This window comes from Conger conger, chromosome 5, assembly GCF_963514075.1.
Source record: "Conger conger chromosome 5, fConCon1.1, whole genome shotgun sequence".
In the NCBI taxonomy this organism is placed as follows: Eukaryota; Metazoa; Chordata; class Actinopteri; order Anguilliformes; family Congridae; genus Conger; species Conger conger.
Window position 1 is genome coordinate 65096815 of NC_083764.1, and position 17500 is coordinate 65114314.

Genomic DNA, 17500 nt, shown 5'->3' on the forward strand with positions numbered 1-17500 from the left:
CCTGCGCGTCTAACTTTCTTCTAATCTTGTCCGTTTTCAAACGCTTCTGAACACAGGGTAGCATTAATCACATCGTTAATAACAGGTACGCTGCCCATTAGCGCTCAATCTACCAGGGGAATATTGTTCGTGGCCCAGAAATATCGCTACAATAATATAGTCGGGCCTACACAGAACCAGGTGGAGCAGAACTACCACTGGGTGTGTTAGGTCAGCTACGACAGTTGCGTGGGTCCAGTGGCCTACGCCAGTGACGTGTCAGTGTGAGTGCAGCCCACAGTGGCAGACAGAGAGTGACAGGATCTTCTCGTTTGGCTCGAGTCGAGTTGACCACACACACCCCAGGGCCCCGTCAGACGCACAGTCAACATTTTTGGCGAACTATGTCGGTTACCGTTGAACAATTTTAAGTGAACATCACATTTAATTTGCCACCAAGGCCTTGGTCTAATAATGCCAGCTCGCTGATTAGCTGCGTACCCTGGGTGAGAACAAATATTACGTAGATTAAAGTGCTGTTGCATACATGAAGTACAGCCGCCGAATGATCGACAACTTCTGTCCTCACTGCGTCTTCCCCATCGGCAGCCATTTTGGTTTGCCGCACACTACCTAAAAGTACGTTTGCGATCGTTAGTTGACGTTAGCCGTGTGAAATGCGCGTCAGCTCCGTGCGCTTCCACCAGCTCTGTGTTCTGCACTCTTATAATGACTCTGCTGGGGGGGCGGGGGTACCTATGCGGTCCAGCCGGTCGATGGCCACGGTCTCGAAGGCCCTCCTCATCATGGGGTACTCCTCCAGGACCTCGTTGAAGTTGTCCACGGACAGAGAGTACAGCCGACAGTACGTCTCCGCACGGACACTGGCTGTGCGCCTGCCTCGGGTCAACAGGCAGATCTCTGAGAGAGAGAGAGAGAGAGGGAGAGAGAGAGAGGGAGGGGGGGAGGGAGAGAGAGAGAGAGTGAGGGAGGGAGGGAGGGAGAGAGGGGGGGAGAGAGAGGGAGAGAGAGAGAGAGAGAGGGGGGAGAGAGAAGGAGAGAGAGGGAGGGAGAGGGAGGGGGGAGAGAGAGAGGATAAGAGAAAGAGAGAGGGGAGAGAAAGAGATGGGAGAGAAAGAGAGGGGGGAGGGGAGAGAGAGGGAGGATAAGAGAAAGAGAGAGGGGAGAGAGGGAGAGAGAGGGGGGAGGGGGAGAGTTCACATAGTTACTGTTCATATAGTAGTTGTTGCTACTCTCATTCTCATTTTACAGAGACAGAGAGACAGAGAGAGAGAGAGAGAGAGAGAGACATTGAGACAGAGAGAGAGAGAGAGGAGGAGGGAGAGAGATATTGTGCTTTCTGAAAATTACGTTGGGTTACATTTTGCAATAAGGTGTCATGAACTGGCATGATGTAGTTGTTAACCAACTAACTTTCAATTTAACAAACTACTGAGATGTTTATCTGTACAGCATTGTTTATGTATTTGTACAGCATTCATTTATGTTAACAACTACATTAGTTAATCCCAATTCATATTGGAATAAATACAACTGTTAATGGCTCATCCCAAGGTTTGCTAATGTATAAGTAACTAATACATTAGTTAAACAAATACATTAATTCCATGCTTAATTCATGTATTTGTAATTCATGTTAACAACTGCATTAGTTAATGCCAATTCATGTGACCATCATGTGAAACCATTTTTTAACACAACTATTGTGGCTTCGGCAACTTCAAAATCAATAATTTTACAAAAGGTTTTTCTTTTTAATCTCTGAGAGACAAGATGAAAAATATCTTTTTTAGTAGTCAGATTGCAATTTTATTGTATTGTGATTCTTATTCTGCTTTTTGAGGAAGTTTGTATCTTAAAAAAAAATGTTTTCCTCCCCCCATTAGAAAGGGCCAATCGGAAAGGGGGAAGAGAAGGCGGGTGGAAAAGTGGAAAATCTCACTGAGATGCGGGAACAGGCCCGTGTGAGATAGAAAACCCGGCTTAAATCCAGGTGGACCACGTGGGGGATGGATCATTCAGCGATCCCGAGGTGTGAGATGAAACGCTTTTGTCCTGATTTGATAAAGACGGATAATTAGCCAACGTTGCTCCGGCTCAAACCTTCTCGTTAGGACGTAATGAAGCAGAATGCTTTACGATATTGGAAAGACTATTGCCTTATTGATTTAGCTTAATTTACTTTAAAAAGAAACAAAACCGTAAGATTGAGATCGATTCACTCCAACTACCATCCCAGAAACCCCTCCTTCCGTCCCATCCACGAGAAGCTGACTCACGCGCTCCTGAGTGCTTTCTAACAGCACAAAGGCGCAGAAAGAATCTACCTGCTCTGTGCTTTACCCGGTGTGACGGATGAATGGTAAACGTGCGTCAGCAGACAGCCTCTTAAGCTGGGTAAAAAAATAAAAACTCGCTGAAAATAAAACGCCGGCAACAATCACGCCGATTATGATGCTGATTGTGCAGTCAGATGTCTGTCTGTCTGACTGAATATTTTAAACTACGCCCCCGAAGACGGAGACATAACTCCTGAAACAAACATGTTTTACCGTAATGAAGGCGAAAAGCATCCCTTAATCATACTTACGTTGTCATACATTTTAATGCGTTTTTTTTGGTAACGCTTTATTCTAATAGCCCATTAGCTACCTCGTTTTTCTGCGTGAATGCAGCTACGTGCGTAATTATTAGGCAACTACCTTGATTTCAGTGGCAGGTGCGATGAAACCAAGTCAGCAAGTACCCTAAATGAGGACTATGTAAATACGTTTTACAGCCCGTTTCATAGTAATTACCACTGAAACACAAATAGTTACCGAATAAGTACCTGGCATTTTCCCCGGTAAGCACTAGGTCCTTAACGGGCTGTAAAAATCGTTGGGCGAGTGTGTAAGGGTTTAACTCCACAACGCCCTACAGTTCGTGCAGGAGGGGGGGTTAAGTAATGGGGTTGCGTCGAGGATCGCATCAGGAGAGAAAACGGGAACTGCCTTTTCCAACAGATAAAACCAGCAAACCCCGTTCCCATGCTGATACGCTGGGCTGTCCTATCTGGCCAATCAGAGGATGGGGTGGGATTCTAAAAGTGAGACATCGCCTGTCTTTGCCCTCTCTGCTAAAAGACCAGTGGACCAGGTTCCTCAATGAAGGACAACAACTGAGAAATCTAGCATTTGAGAGCTCATGTTGTATATAACTTATACTTTTTGGTGACATATTACATGAAGCATGTTGTCCTAACATTTTTAGACGTGTAATAAGATGCTTTAAGATCATCTTTTATTTGACTTTTCGCTTATCTCCCAGTTGGGAATACCGATGTCTGTAAAAAAAATTAACAAAAAACTAAAAAACAAGCAATTCTGTTTATTTTCACATTGCAGTCTATCCGTTGACCAAAGGGGGCCCTATTTTATGATGGTAAATGGTAAATAGCAGGCATTTATATAGCGCCTTTATCCAAAGCGCTGTACAATTGATGCTTCTCCATTCACCCATTCATACACACACTCACACAACGACGGCGATTGGCTGCCATGCAAGGCCCCGACCAGCTCGTCAGGAGCATTTGGGGGTTAGGCGTCTTGCTCAGGGACACTTCAACACAGCCCGGGCGGGGGATCAAGCCGGCAACCCTCTGACTGCCAGACGACTGCTCTTACTGCCTGAGCCAATGAGACGACCGCTCTTACTGCCTGAGCCAATGAGACGACCGCTCTTACTGCCTGAGCCAATGAGACGACCGCTCTTACTGCCTGAGCCAATGAGACGACTGCTCTTACCGCCTGAGCCAATGAGACGACTGCTCTTACTGCCTGAGCCAATGAGACGACCGCTCTTACTGCCTGAGCCAATGAGACGACTGCTCTTACAGCCTGAGCCAATGAGACGACTGCTCTTACTGCCTGAGCCAATGAGACGACTGCTCTTACAGCCTGAGCCAATGAGATGACTGCTCTTACAGCCTGTGCCAATGAGACGACTGCTCTTACAGCCTGAGCCAATGAGACGACTGCTCTTACTGCCTGAGCCAATGAGACGACTGCTCTTACTGCCTGAGCCAATGAGACGACTGCTCTTACAGCCTGAGCCAATGAGACGACTGCTCTTACAGCCTGAGCCAATGAGACGACTGCTCTTACAGCCTGAGCCAATGAGACGACTGCTCTTACTGCCTGAGCCAATGAGACGACTGCTCTTACTGCCTGAGCCATGTCGTATGATGAACTCCATGAGACTCAGGGTCAGTGATGAACTCAGGTAAACTCAGGTGAACTCAGGTAAACTCAGGTAAACTCAGGTGAACTCAGGTGAACTCAGGTAAACTCAGGTAAACTCACTCAGGTAAATGCACAGCAAGACCAGACCTCCCCCAGGCCCAACCCACCTGCCAATCAAAAGTCCTGTAAAATTGCTACAGTTATAAAACCGGAGTTTCACGAGCTTCCCGACGGATTTTTGACACGGTGTTTATTACGTCGTGAATAGTGTCATTTTCTCGGCGAGTTTAATCCCGCGCGGGAGGAGGAGCGCGACGCGGTCGCCCAGCGGAGACGGCGGGGGGGTGGCGGGGTGACTGAGCCCCCAGCCGTACCCCAATACTGCAGCATTTGGGAGCGCGAGCTGTTGAGTGGCCTGACAGGCAGGAGGGAGATCTGTGAGCCCGTCGAAAAGAACAAACCGAGTGGGCGTCAGAGTGCCTTTGTGCCGGGGAGAAAAAAAGAGACATATCTTCCTCCAGACACCCGCACGGACCGCACGGAAAAACAAACGCTTTGAGAAGATGAATGCCTTCCCGTCACGGAGCTGTGAGCGGACTGCTCTCCCCCCGGCACGAGGGGCCCGGCGGAATAAATCTACACACCGCAGCACAAAGGGCTTCTGTCACAGGCCTGCTGCGGGTCCTACTGCGGGGCCTACTGTGGGGTCTACTGCCAGACCTACTGTGGGGTCTACTGCCAGACCTACTGCAGGGTCTACTGCCAGACCTACTGTGGGGTCTACTGCCAGACCTACTGCGGGGTCTACTGCCAGACCTACTGCGGGGTCTACTGCCAGACCTACTGCGGGGTATACTGCCAGACCTACTGCGGGGTCTACTGCCAGACCTACTGCGGGGTCTACTGTGGAACCTACTGCAGGGTCTACTGTCAGACCTACTGCGGGGTCTACTGTGGAACCTACTGCAGGGTCTACTGCCAGACCTACTGCAGGGTCTACTGCCAGACCTACTGCAGGGTCTACTGCCAGACCTACTGCAGGGTCTACTGCCAGACCTACTGCGGGGTCTACTGCCAGACCTACTGTGGGGTCTACTGCCAGACCTACTGTGGGGTCTACTGCCAGACCTACTGTGGGGTCTACTGCCAGACCTACTGCGGGGTCTACTGCCAGACCTACTGCGGGGTCTACTGCCAGACCTACTGCAGGGTCTACTGCCAGACCTACTGCGGGGTCTACTGCCAGACCTACTGCGGGGTCTACTGTGGAACCTACTGCAGGGTCTACTGTCAGACCTACTGCGGGGTCTACTGTGGAACCTACTGCAGGGTCTACTGCCAGACCTACTGCAGGGTCTACTGCCAGACCTACTGCGGGGTCTACTGTCAGACCTACTGCGGGGTCTACTGCCAGACCTACTGCAGGGTCTACTGCCAGACCTACTGCGAGGTATACTGCCAGACCTACTGCGGGGTCTACTGCCAGACCTACTGCAGGGTCTACTGCCAGACCTACTGCGGGGTCTACTGCCAGACCTACTGCGGGGTCTACTGTGGAACCTACTGCAGGGTCTACTGCGGGGTCTACTGTGGAACCTACTGCAGGGTCTACTGTCAGACCTACTGCGGGGTCTACTGTGGAACCTACTGCAGGGTCTACTGCGGGGTCTACTGTGGAACCTACTGCAGGGTCTACTGCCAGACCTACTGCGGGGTCTACTGTCAGACCTACTGCGGGGTCTACTGTCAGACCTACTGCGGGGTCTACTGTCAGACCTACTGCGGGGTCTACTGCCAGACCTACTGCGGGGTCTACTGTCAGACCTACTGCGGGGTCTACTGCCAGACCTACTGCGGGGTCTACTGCCAGACCTACTGCGGGGTCTACTGTCAGACCTACTGCGGGGTCTAACTGCAAGCGACCCTCTCTATAATACTGCCACATTTAGCGAGCCAACGGCTTCTTGGATGGATGACGACAAGGTTCAACAATTCAACATTTGATTCTTGTTATGCAAAAGCATCCACCAACCAATCCAAAGTCTTGTATAATTGCTGATACTTATCCCGCCCACCCCTGGGTGATGTCGCTGCCTGTAGCCGACTCTAGAGCTGGTATAAAAGTGTGTTCTTCTGCGTATGATGTCAATCAAAAGGTAGACGCTCACAAATTTGTCTGCTTACCTTTAAGCAAAAGGTAAGTTACATAACATCTTTTTGCATCTTTTCGCCCAGTCCTTTCTCAGTACAGCGTGACATAACGTGAGTCGGTTAAAAGCGATGTCAAAAACAAAGGAGACTGACCTCAATGGAACAATGGAAGGAGACGCCTCTCACACACACTGTCTCCATGACGACCAGAATGGGCTTGCTGGTGTGCTTACATCACTCCATAGCACCTTCATATAACATCTTTAGCCAGGTCACGGCATGTTTTAAGATTTTATCTCTTTATTTTGCTTTTCTCTTATGTCATAGTTGTGAATACTCATCTCTGTACTGCCCTAATCTGTTCAAAAAGTTTAAAAAATCAATCAGAAAAAAAAATCAAGCAAGTCTGCTTCTTTTCATGCTGCATTCTATCAATTGACCAAAGGGGGCACTGTTGTCTGATGAACTTTCCCTGAGACACCAATTAATTGTAGTTTAATAGCGAAAGGCAACACAACAACAGTTAAATGTACAGGATTTAAAGGCATTCCACCAACCAATCCAAAGTCTTGTATAATTGCTGATACTTATCCCTCCCACCCCTGGGTGATGTCGCTGCCTGTAGCTTCCCCCGCCCCCCTTTCTGATATCCCTATCCCTCTTGTCTAACCCCAAAAAATAAATAAATAAATAAAATTGCACTTATGATGACTATATGTTTAGAACAACACTTCATGTGTATTTTACTAGTTATGGATGTAATGCTTTAACTTGTGGAAGAACCTATGCACTTGTAAGTCGCTTTGGATTAAAAGCGTCTGCCAAATGACAAAAATGTAAAATGTAAATGGTATAAAAGTGTGTTCTTCTGCATATGATGTCAATCAAGAGGTTGACGCTCAAAAATGTGTCTGCTTACCTTTAAAGGCCATCACCTGATTGGTTAGAGAGTTTTTTTTTAAATTGTATTTTCAGATCAAAAATCATCATAAAGTGTGAGACCTTCACATTGCGACACACAGAGGAGAGTCTGTGTTTCGATTTTCCTTTGACCAATCAGGAGGTGGTCGGGAGCATGTATAGTTTTGGCTATCTATCCCTTTGGTTGTCGCAATCACACCTCGCTAAAGGTGCGAGATGGCATCCGACCACAGCCCCCCCCCCCCCCCCCAACTTCGTAACCCGTGACAACGTACGCCCCGCCCAACCGACCAAGAAGCCAAACACCACCGACTTTCAAAAGCCGAACACCACCGACTTTCAAAAGCCGAACGCCACCGACTTTCAAACGGGACGTTTTCTGCACGTCGGACGGCGGACTGAGCCACACCTCCGAAGTAGGATCCGTCGGAGAGCTTCATTCCCATGGTGCCCTTGGTGAGCACGCTCACCACCCCGTGCTGGATGAAGTACATCTTCTTGCCGATGGTGCCCTCGCGGATGATGTAGTCCCGCGGCTGGAAGACCTCGAAGCGCAGCTTGGTCAGCATCGCCGTGACGAAGTTGGGCTCGGCGTTGGCGAACAGGGGCATGGAGGCCACCAGCTTCCTGCAGTTAAAGTTGACGATTTCCTGGGCAAAGAGAGAGAGAGATAGAGAGAGAGAGAGAGGGAGAGAGGAGGAGAGAGAGAGAGAGAGAGAGAGAGGGGGAGAGAGAGAGAGGGAGAGAGAGAGAGAGGAAGAGAGAGGGGGGGAGAGAGAGGGAGAGAGAGAGGAAGAGAGAGAGGGAGAGAGAGAGAGAGGAAGAGAGAGGGGGAGAGAGAGAGGGAGAGAGAGGGGGAGAGAGGGGGAGAGAGAGAGAGAGAGAGAGATATTACAGTACTTGTCACAAACACCTTGCTATATCACGCCCAGGTACTTGCAGAGCAACACCGACACGGTGCATCTTAAGAGAATAAAGAGAGAAAAAACAACAACTCCCCCACATCCCATCTCCTGCCAATCTAGCCGACGCTATTCACGGCGTGTCAGTATTAAAAAAGATCGAGAAATGTGTCAGTCTGCCGGAGCTTGGTCGGGGCGGAGAGCAGAGCAGGCTGAAGTGTCGGTTGGTCGGGCGGAAGGCAGAGCAGGCTGAAGTGTCGGTTGGTAACTGAAGCTGGGCTGCAGACACTCGTCACAGAAAGGCAGTTTGTAAGCCGCCATTTTCTTTTCATGTACCTTAATGTATCTCTGCTTTGTTGTATTATTATTATTTGACCTGCTACAAGCCTCACAGCAAGGAGGTCCTGGGTTCAAATCCCGGTTGGCCAGTGTCTCTCTGTGTGGAGTATGCATGTTCTCCCCGTGTTTGCGCGGGTTTCCTCCGGGTACTCTGGTCCAAAGACATGCAGGTTAGGCTGATTGGAGAGTCTAAATTGCCCGTGGGTATGAGTGTGTGAGTGAATGGTGTGTGTGCCCTGCGATGGACTGGCAACCTGTCCAGGGTGTATTCCTGCCTTTCGCCCAATGTATGCTGGGATAGGCTCCAGCCCCCCTGCGACCCTGTTCAGGATAAGCGGGTTAAGATAATGGATGGAAGGATGGATGGATCTGCTCCAATGTGAAGCACGTTGAGCTGCATTGCATGTATGGAATGTCTGCTACACGTGTGTCTATGTCTGTGCAGCTGTGAGGCAAATACAAGAATCTCTGCTATAAAAAGCAGTATTTATTTACGCAATGAAATGTACTAGCTGTGAGTGCTGTGACCAGTAGGGGGCACTGCAGGCTGAGCAGGCAAACGGCTCAGAAACAGTATCATAGCAGTTCTTTTGATGGGTTGAAAAGGTAAATAATGCTATATGGCACTGTTGGGCCTGAAAGGGTTAACAATGCGGGGTCTCAGGTGAACGATGATGATGATGATGATGATGATGATGGGGGAGGGTGAAGATGGCGGAAGGTTCTGGAAGCACACAGAGAGAGACCCCTTCCCCCTGCCCTCTCTCACCTCCCGTAGTGGTTCGTTGAGTTCCTCCAGGATGCTCTCCTCGTCGAACATCTTCCCCTGGTACCGGTGCTCGTAGTAATCGTGGATCTTCTGCCGGAAGTCCGCCGGAAGTTTGTGGAAGGACATGTACTGCTCCACTTGTTTATACTGCAGAGGGAGAGAGAGAGAGAGAGAGAGGGATGAATGAGAAGGAGAGAAAGAAAGAGAGCGTTTGCCTTGTCCAAGGACTGGACAGACATCACGAAGTAAGACTTTCATGGGTTGACTTCTGCAGGACAATAGGAGGAAAAGACACAACAGAATATCTACGGTCTACATGCAGAGATGACTCAGAGTGACTTCCTGTGCCATGTTCTCCCTGCGTCTGCATGGCTTTCCTCTCCAGGTTCGGCATGTGAGTGAATGGTGCACATGTCCTGTGATGGATTGGTGACCTGTCCAAGGTGTATTCCTGCCTCTTGCCCAGTGCATTCTGGGATAGGCCCAAGCACCCCTCAAGTACATTTAGACCCTGACCCTGACCTGGAATAAGCGGTGATGCTTGGATGCCCCTTTGCAAAAAAATCTAGCGGATATTACTTACTAATGCATGAATAATTATAAGATGGTGATTGTCTTCATTTGTAACTTGAGTTTTGGTAGGTTTAGAACGTTCATAATTTCATGGCAAGCCCTCAGAACACGAGGACAGAGGTGTGAACTTCAGCCAGCCCAGGTGCCATTGTCATGGCCTGACATAACACACTGTAACATAACGACAACAAGCCATTCTGCCCAGGACGTTTTCCTACCACTAAAGTGTGCTGAAAGCAAAATAGTATTTAGCACCATATCAAGCCTGGTCTTGAAAACCCCCAGTGTTTTGGTCCCCACTACATGTCCAGACAAGCTATTCCACATAGTTACCAGTCTCTGTGTGAAAAAATACTTCCTAATTTCTGTGTGGAATTTATCCTTTGACAATTTCCAATTACGCCCCCTCACTCTGCGAACTGAACTCAAATGTAGTTCACTTTGCGAATCTCTTTAATCTTGTCGTACCGAGGCCAGGATATAACCCACCTTCCGTGCCTGTAACTTTCCGGAAGACACGCAGAAGTGCGAATTCTATTTTCTCACCCCCCCTATCCCCCCACCCTCGCCCAAAAAAAAAAAACTGATTAAAAAAATACAATATTACAGTAGCAAGGGTGAGGGTGAGAGAGAGAGAGAGAGAGGGAGAGGGAGAAGAAAGAAAGAAACAGATTTCAACAGAGATCTTCAAATTATTATTCTATTTATTATTGTTTATATACACATTTTAACAGCAATGCCTATGTTTCTATGCTAAAGTAAAATGGCATAGCTAAAAATATACTGTATATAGCGGCTGGTCCTGGCAGTGAGTGTGATTAAGCCGCACAGAGGGAGAGTGGAAATGGTATGATCGTTGACGTAACCGTGCAATTTCTCTCCTGGTTATTAACTTTGGCTAATTATACGTACATCACGCCAGTAATGCGTATTGATCCGACCGAGGAGGAGGAAAGGGGGGCGGGGACTGTGGCTTTGTTTTATTCTTCCTTTGTGATTACATTTCTGGGTCCGTGACCTCACAGCGAGACCGCTAATGACACGTTGCCACAGTCCTCCTCCTCCTCCTCCTCCTCCGCCAACGAAGAGCTCGCTTCGGTTAAGAGGGAGGCGGGGATCTCCTCTACACTCCCGGGAGGGGGTGCCGGGAGGGGGGGGGGGGCGGTAGAACATCCACACAGTTCGGGGCTGCGGGTCTTGGAGGAGAGGTGGGACCGCAGTACCACCAGACTGCAGATAGAGGGCGCCAGACCAGACCGTTAGGCTCCTCTCTGTCAGCATTCACAGTCCCTCTCGTCCTCTAAATCCCTGTTCAATTTCACCTCGTTTCTCTCGTACAGTTTCAGAAGGCCCCTTGGGTGGTTCGTCTAAGAAGGTTTGTCCAAAAAAATAAAAATAAAAATTCTGCCCAGCCGGCTTCATGTATAGTCGATATGGGTACTTTCCCTGGAGGAAATCTTTTGAAAAATAATTACAGCATAAATATGGAACATATTTTCAAACTCCATTGAGACCCTCTTTGCCTCATTAAACAGGGCTCTGGTGTGTGTGTGTGTGTGTGTGTGTGTGCGCGTGCGTGCATGCATGCGTGAGAGAAAAAGAAAGAGAAAGAAAATCTGTGTTTTGGCCCTCAGGTCTTCGTAAACACTTCAGGTCCTATTTATAACACTGTAATAGGGTGATGTCATTACCACAATGCTATAAATAGGACCTGAATAGCTTGTTCCATAAAGGAGTAGTGTGTGTGGGGTATTCTTTTACAGACACCCTCAGCCAGACCAGTGACACCTGCTGAAGACCAGAAAAGGAGAATTATCTTCTGCTTCTGCTACTCTGTAAAGTACTCTGTAAATTTGTGTAACGGTTTTCTGTAAAGAAAAAAATAAAATAAAAATGAATTTAATTGATTCGGCGGATGTGCTAGTTAACAAGAATTTAATTAATTTCTTCAGCAGTATCCCCTGGATACCAGCATGGTTAATTACACCAGAAAGGCATTGGTGTTTTTCCTTTCTTTACCGTTATTTTCCATAAATTGCAGAGATGATCAAGTATAATTATAATAATGCGTTATTTGGCTGACTTTTATCCAAAGTAACTTTCAGTTGCTTAGACTAAGCAGGAGACAATCCCCCCTGGAGCAATGTAGGGTAAATGGTCTTGTTCAAGAGCCCAATAACTGCATGGATCTTATTGTGGCCACTGCGAGGCTTGAACCACCAACCTCCTGGGTCCCAGGCATTTCCCTTAGCGAGACAAAATCATTGACTTATGAGATCTTGAACAGATGAGTTTATCAGTTTACGTACAGATTAGTCTATGTACAGATGAGTTTACGTACAGATGCCTGCAGGTATTTCAGTGCCCTATCCTCCAAATTACCAAGATTTAGCAGCATTAAAAATATATAATATTTGGTGTAATGAATAGCTGTTTTTGCTTGGCACATAACTGTTTGATGGGTTAAGTCAATTTCACAACAGCAATTACACCAGCAGACCTGGCATTCGAGTCACAGCTGAAATACATAAAAAACCAAGAATATCAAGGTTTTTAAAATAGAAAAGAAAAAACCTGGCAGTCTCCCACAGTTAGTGTGTCTTTAATTGGTGCAAATAACAGCAAAGGAATGTCACAGCACCGCGGCAAAAAAAAGGAAAACTGAAATCTTGCAAGAAATCATGAATAATGCAGAACCGAGAGCATGAGAACTGCAGCCCTCACCCGTCTGTATCCAGGGACAACGACCTTCCGTGACCTTCAGCTAAAAATTCCATCCCAGAATGCTTAAAAATAATAATAAATAAATAAATAAAAACTTAATGAGCAAATGGATGAATGAATACAACACCCTGTGACTATGACACCCTGTGATTATAACACCCTGTGATTATAACACCCTGTGATTATAACACCCTGTGACTATAACACCCTGTGACTATAACACCCTGTGATTATAACACCCTGTGACTATAACACCCTGCGATTATAACACCCTGTGACTATGACACCCTGTGACTATGACACCCTGCGATTATAACACCCTGTGATTATAACACCCTGTGATTATAACACCCTGTGATTATAACACCCTGTGATTATAACACCCTGCGATTATAACACCCTGCGATTATAACACCCTGTGATTATAACACCCTGTGATTATAACACCCTGTGATTATAACACCCTGTGACTATGACACCCTGTGATTATAACACCCTGTGATTATAACACCCTGTGACTATAACACCCTGTGATTATAACACCCTGTGACTATAACACCCTGTGATTATAACACCCTGTGATTATATCACCCTGTGACTATAACACCCTGTGACTATGACACCCTGTGATTATAACACCCTGTGATTATAACACCCTGTGATTATAACACCCTGTGACTATAACACCCTGTGATTATAACACCCTGTGACTATGACACCCTGTGATTATAACACCCTGTGACTATGACACCCTGTGATTATAACACCCTGTGACTATAACACCCTGTGAATGTAACACCCTGGGAAGGCAACACACTGTGAAGGTAACACCCTGTGAAGGTAACACCCTGTGAAGGTGACACCCTGGGAAGGTAACACCCTGTGAAGGCAACACCCTGGGAAGGTAACACCCTGGGAACGCACAGGGGGGATTAGGGTCTGAACGAACGGCTCAAACTGCCATGAGAGAACACTGCAGATTTACAACCCCTGTGTCACCTTCAGTGGCCATTTCCCCCTCTACAGAGAGAGAGGGAGAGAGATAGAGAGAGAGAGAGAGAGAGAGAGAGAGAGGGGGAGAATGACTAATGGGAGAGGATAATAGTCTCCCAGAGGAGAGAGAGGAAGAGAGAGAAAGGAGGGAGGAATGGAGAGGTAGAACTCAACAGCACGGGCCTCCCTACAGTGTGAACCCAGCCTGCTCCTCACCGAGCCTTTCAGCCATTGGCTGACGGGGCGGGCGGGGCTCCGTGCTGAGTCATCGATGAGTCACCGCTGAGTTATGGTCACAGAGGGGTGGCCCAAGCAGCAGACATCCAGGTTAAATCCGGATTCACTTTCATACGTTTTACTTCTCATGTCTCCTTGGCCCTCACTTTGGAAACGTGTGGCACGCAAGATCAACCTGTGGGTCCACCTCTCCCCACCTGCCACGTCTGTAACTGACCTGTGGATCCACCTCTCCCCACCTGCCACGTCTGTAACTGACCTGTGGGTCCACCTCTCCCCACCTGCCACGTCTGTAACTGACCTGTGGGTCCACCTCTCTGTGGCATTTGTCTAATTCACAATTTCTCGATTTCTTCTCAACTCTTTTACTCGGCTCTGCTGATGGGTGGAGCTCAGGGGACAAGGAGCGCGGACAGAGATGGACAGAGCCCCTGGGGATCAGCACAGGGGATCAGCACAGGGAGATCAGCACAGGGAGATCAGCACAGGGAGATCAGCACAGGGGATCAGCACAGGGGATCAGCACAGGGAGATCAGCACAGGGGATCAGCACAGGGAGATCAGCACAGAGGATCAGCACAGAGGATCAGCACAAAGGATCAGCACAGGGGATCAGCACAGGGGATCAGCACAGGGGATCATGACAGGGAGATCAGCACAGAGGATCAGCACAGGGGATCAGCACAATAGATCAGCACAGGGGGTCAGCACAGGGAGATCAGCACAGGGGATCAGCACAGGGAGATCAGCACAGGGAGATCAGCACGGGGAGATCAGCACAGGGGATCAGCACAGGGATCAGCCTGAGGGTGGTTGTCAGGTTCTGAGTCTGCAGTCTTCATGTCCATGGGCTAAATGGCGAATAAGCCAGCTCACATTCAGCTCACATTCAGCTCACATTCAGCTCACAACGAGCTGGCCTTTCGCTCTGCGTCCAACACAGTGCCGTCGTCCAAGAGACGGACTTCCGAGCTCCCGCTCCCGAGGGCCACAAGCAGAAACCAGACACTCAGGGGCCGTAGGATTCAGCCAATCAAGGGCCTCCGAATCATCCTAATGTTCTCTGCCGTGTCTGTGTCATTAGCTAATGCAACTCAACAACATCTTTACCATCTTTTAAAGTGTCTCCAATTCACTATCTTTGCCATCTTTTAAAGTTTTGGTTTTTAAATAGCTTTTGCAAACAAGTGCGCCACGGGAGTGTTAAAATTGGCATTTTAAAAGTGTAAAACAAGTTGTTTGTTGGATAAGAATATGCCAAATGCCAGAAATGTAACATAATTTGAAGATAGATATGTTTCGAAGCACAGTCTGCAGTTTAGTAATTTTATTCATTTTAGTAGTTTACTGATTTTTCAGGTTTTAATTTTGCAACAGATTGCTGTAGTAATCCAAGAGTTGGACTTTTATTGTGATCTGGCAGCTCTGGCAGACAGTAATGTTGGTTTAGGATCGTAAAAACCAGTCTGGCAACCCAAAAAAAACAAGGATGATCTGGCAGTAATCTACGGTGCGGAACAAACTCATTCTTCAGAAACTTGACTTTTATTCGGGTTTTTGAAAAGAACCCGTTGATTAACGCACCATAACTGGCAGCCGAGAAAGGGCAGAACAGCCAAAGTGTCAGAGCAGGAGAGAAAGAGACGTTCCCCCTGGCACAGACTGAGTTATTGCTCCTGTCACTGCTTTAAACGCTGACTTTTAAACTCTGCCTTTGGGGGGGGGGCACGGTGTTATATAAATTACACTGTGGTAGGCAAATCGCTGCCTGTCTTTATCCTGGTTTTAGCCAAAGACCTTCCTCTCCCTCTCTCTCTCCCCCTCCCTCTCCTTCTCTCCTCCGCTCCCTCCCTCTCTCTCTCTCTCCCTCCTCTCCTCCTTTTCCTCCTCTCCCTCTCTCTCTCTCCCTCCCTCTCCTCCTCTCCCTCCCTCTCCCTCTCTCTCTCTCCCTCTCTCTCTCTCTCCCTCTCCTCCTCTCCCAAAATAAAAGCTGTGAAGAACAAGAGGCAGGATTTTCACATTAATGCTAACACAGAAAGGTGGGTTATCACCAGAAAGGTGCCGTAGATCTGTATCCCAGAGCACCCAGGGCACAGAACACGGCGCTATAAATCACCCAATGACAGATTAGCAAAACAAAAAGCATAACGTCAGGCCTGAGACCACTGGAAGGGAGCAGAGAGAGAGAACCCACGACCTTGACCAACAGGCACCGCATGTGCACTCAGTGAGCACTTTATTAGGTATTTGACTCTATATTTCAGACTCATTGTTCTTCTGCTGCTGTAGCCTATCCACTGAAGAGGTCTGACGTATTGTGTGCTCAGAGATGCTCTTCTGGGCACCACTGTTGTAATGTGTGCTTATTTGCGTTACTGTCACCTTCCTGACCCCTCTCATTATCAAGGCGATTTCGCCCACAGAACTGCTGCTCACTGGATGTTTTTTTTGTTTTTTTGCACCATTCTCTGAGAGACTGTGGAGCGTGACAATCCCAGGAGATCAGTGATCAGATCTGATTCTCCACTTTTAATGCGTTTGTGCTTCACTGCTCTCCAGTCAACCTCACACTGCAGACACATTAACCTCACACTGCAGACACATTAACCTCACACTGCAAACTCATCAACCTCACACTGCAAACACATTAACCTCACACTGCAAACTCAAACACATTAACCTCACACTGCAAACACATTAACCTCACACTGCAGACCCATTAACCTCACACTGCAGACACATTAACCTCACATTAACCTCACACTGCAGACACATTAACCTCACACTGCAAACTCATCAACCTCACACTGCAGACACATTAACCTCACACTGCAGACACATTAACCTCACACTGCAGACACATTAACCTCACACTGCAAACACATTAACCTCACACTGCAAACACAAACACATCAACCTCACACTGCAAACACATTAACCTCACACTGCAAACACAAACACATCAACCTCACACTGCAAACACATTAACCTCACACTGCAAACACAAACACATCAACCTCACACTGCAAACACATTAACCTCACACTGCAAACACATCAACCTCACACTGCAAACACATCAACCTCACACTGCAAACACATCAACCTCACACTGCAGACACATTAACCTCACACTGCAAACACATTAACCTCACACTGCAAACACAAACACGTTAACCTCACACTGCAAACACAAACACATTAACCTCACACTGCAGACACATTAACCTCACACTGTAGATACATTGACCTCACACTGCAGACACATTAACCTCACACTGCAAACACAAACACACTAACCTCACACTGCAAACACATTAACCTCACACTGCAAACACATTATCCTCACACTGCAGGAGAAGGAAAATAAGCGATTCGAAAGCGTTCATTTTCACAACGTGACTCCCAGGTAAAGGGAGGGTGGAAAAGCAGCAGTTCTCGGCCCTTGAGGACCGTGATTTGATAATTCCCTGGTTTAGGTGATTGCTAGAAGACAAAATGATTCAATCCAAGCCCCTGATTGGCTGATTAGTTGAACCAGCTGTTGTAGTGATTGGCTCGAGCCCCCACCCACAACGGCCCTTCTTGGATTGGACAAGAAAGGTTTTAGATTTTATTTCTATTGCGCTTTTCACAGAATACTGTAAATGCTACAGGGTCGGGGGTCAA

General features: G+C 47.7%; 1 protein-coding gene across 1 annotated transcript in view; it reads right to left on the reverse strand.

Moving 5' to 3' along the window:
- The window catches only part of LOC133128984 (potassium/sodium hyperpolarization-activated cyclic nucleotide-gated channel 2-like), a 59472-nt gene that overhangs the window by 4158 nt on the left and 37814 nt on the right, over positions 1-17500 (reverse strand). The window contains 3 exon segments of the mRNA XM_061242789.1: positions 736-900; positions 7705-7945; positions 9306-9452. Of these exon segments, the coding sequence (XP_061098773.1) occupies positions 736-900; positions 7705-7945; positions 9306-9452 (553 nt within the window).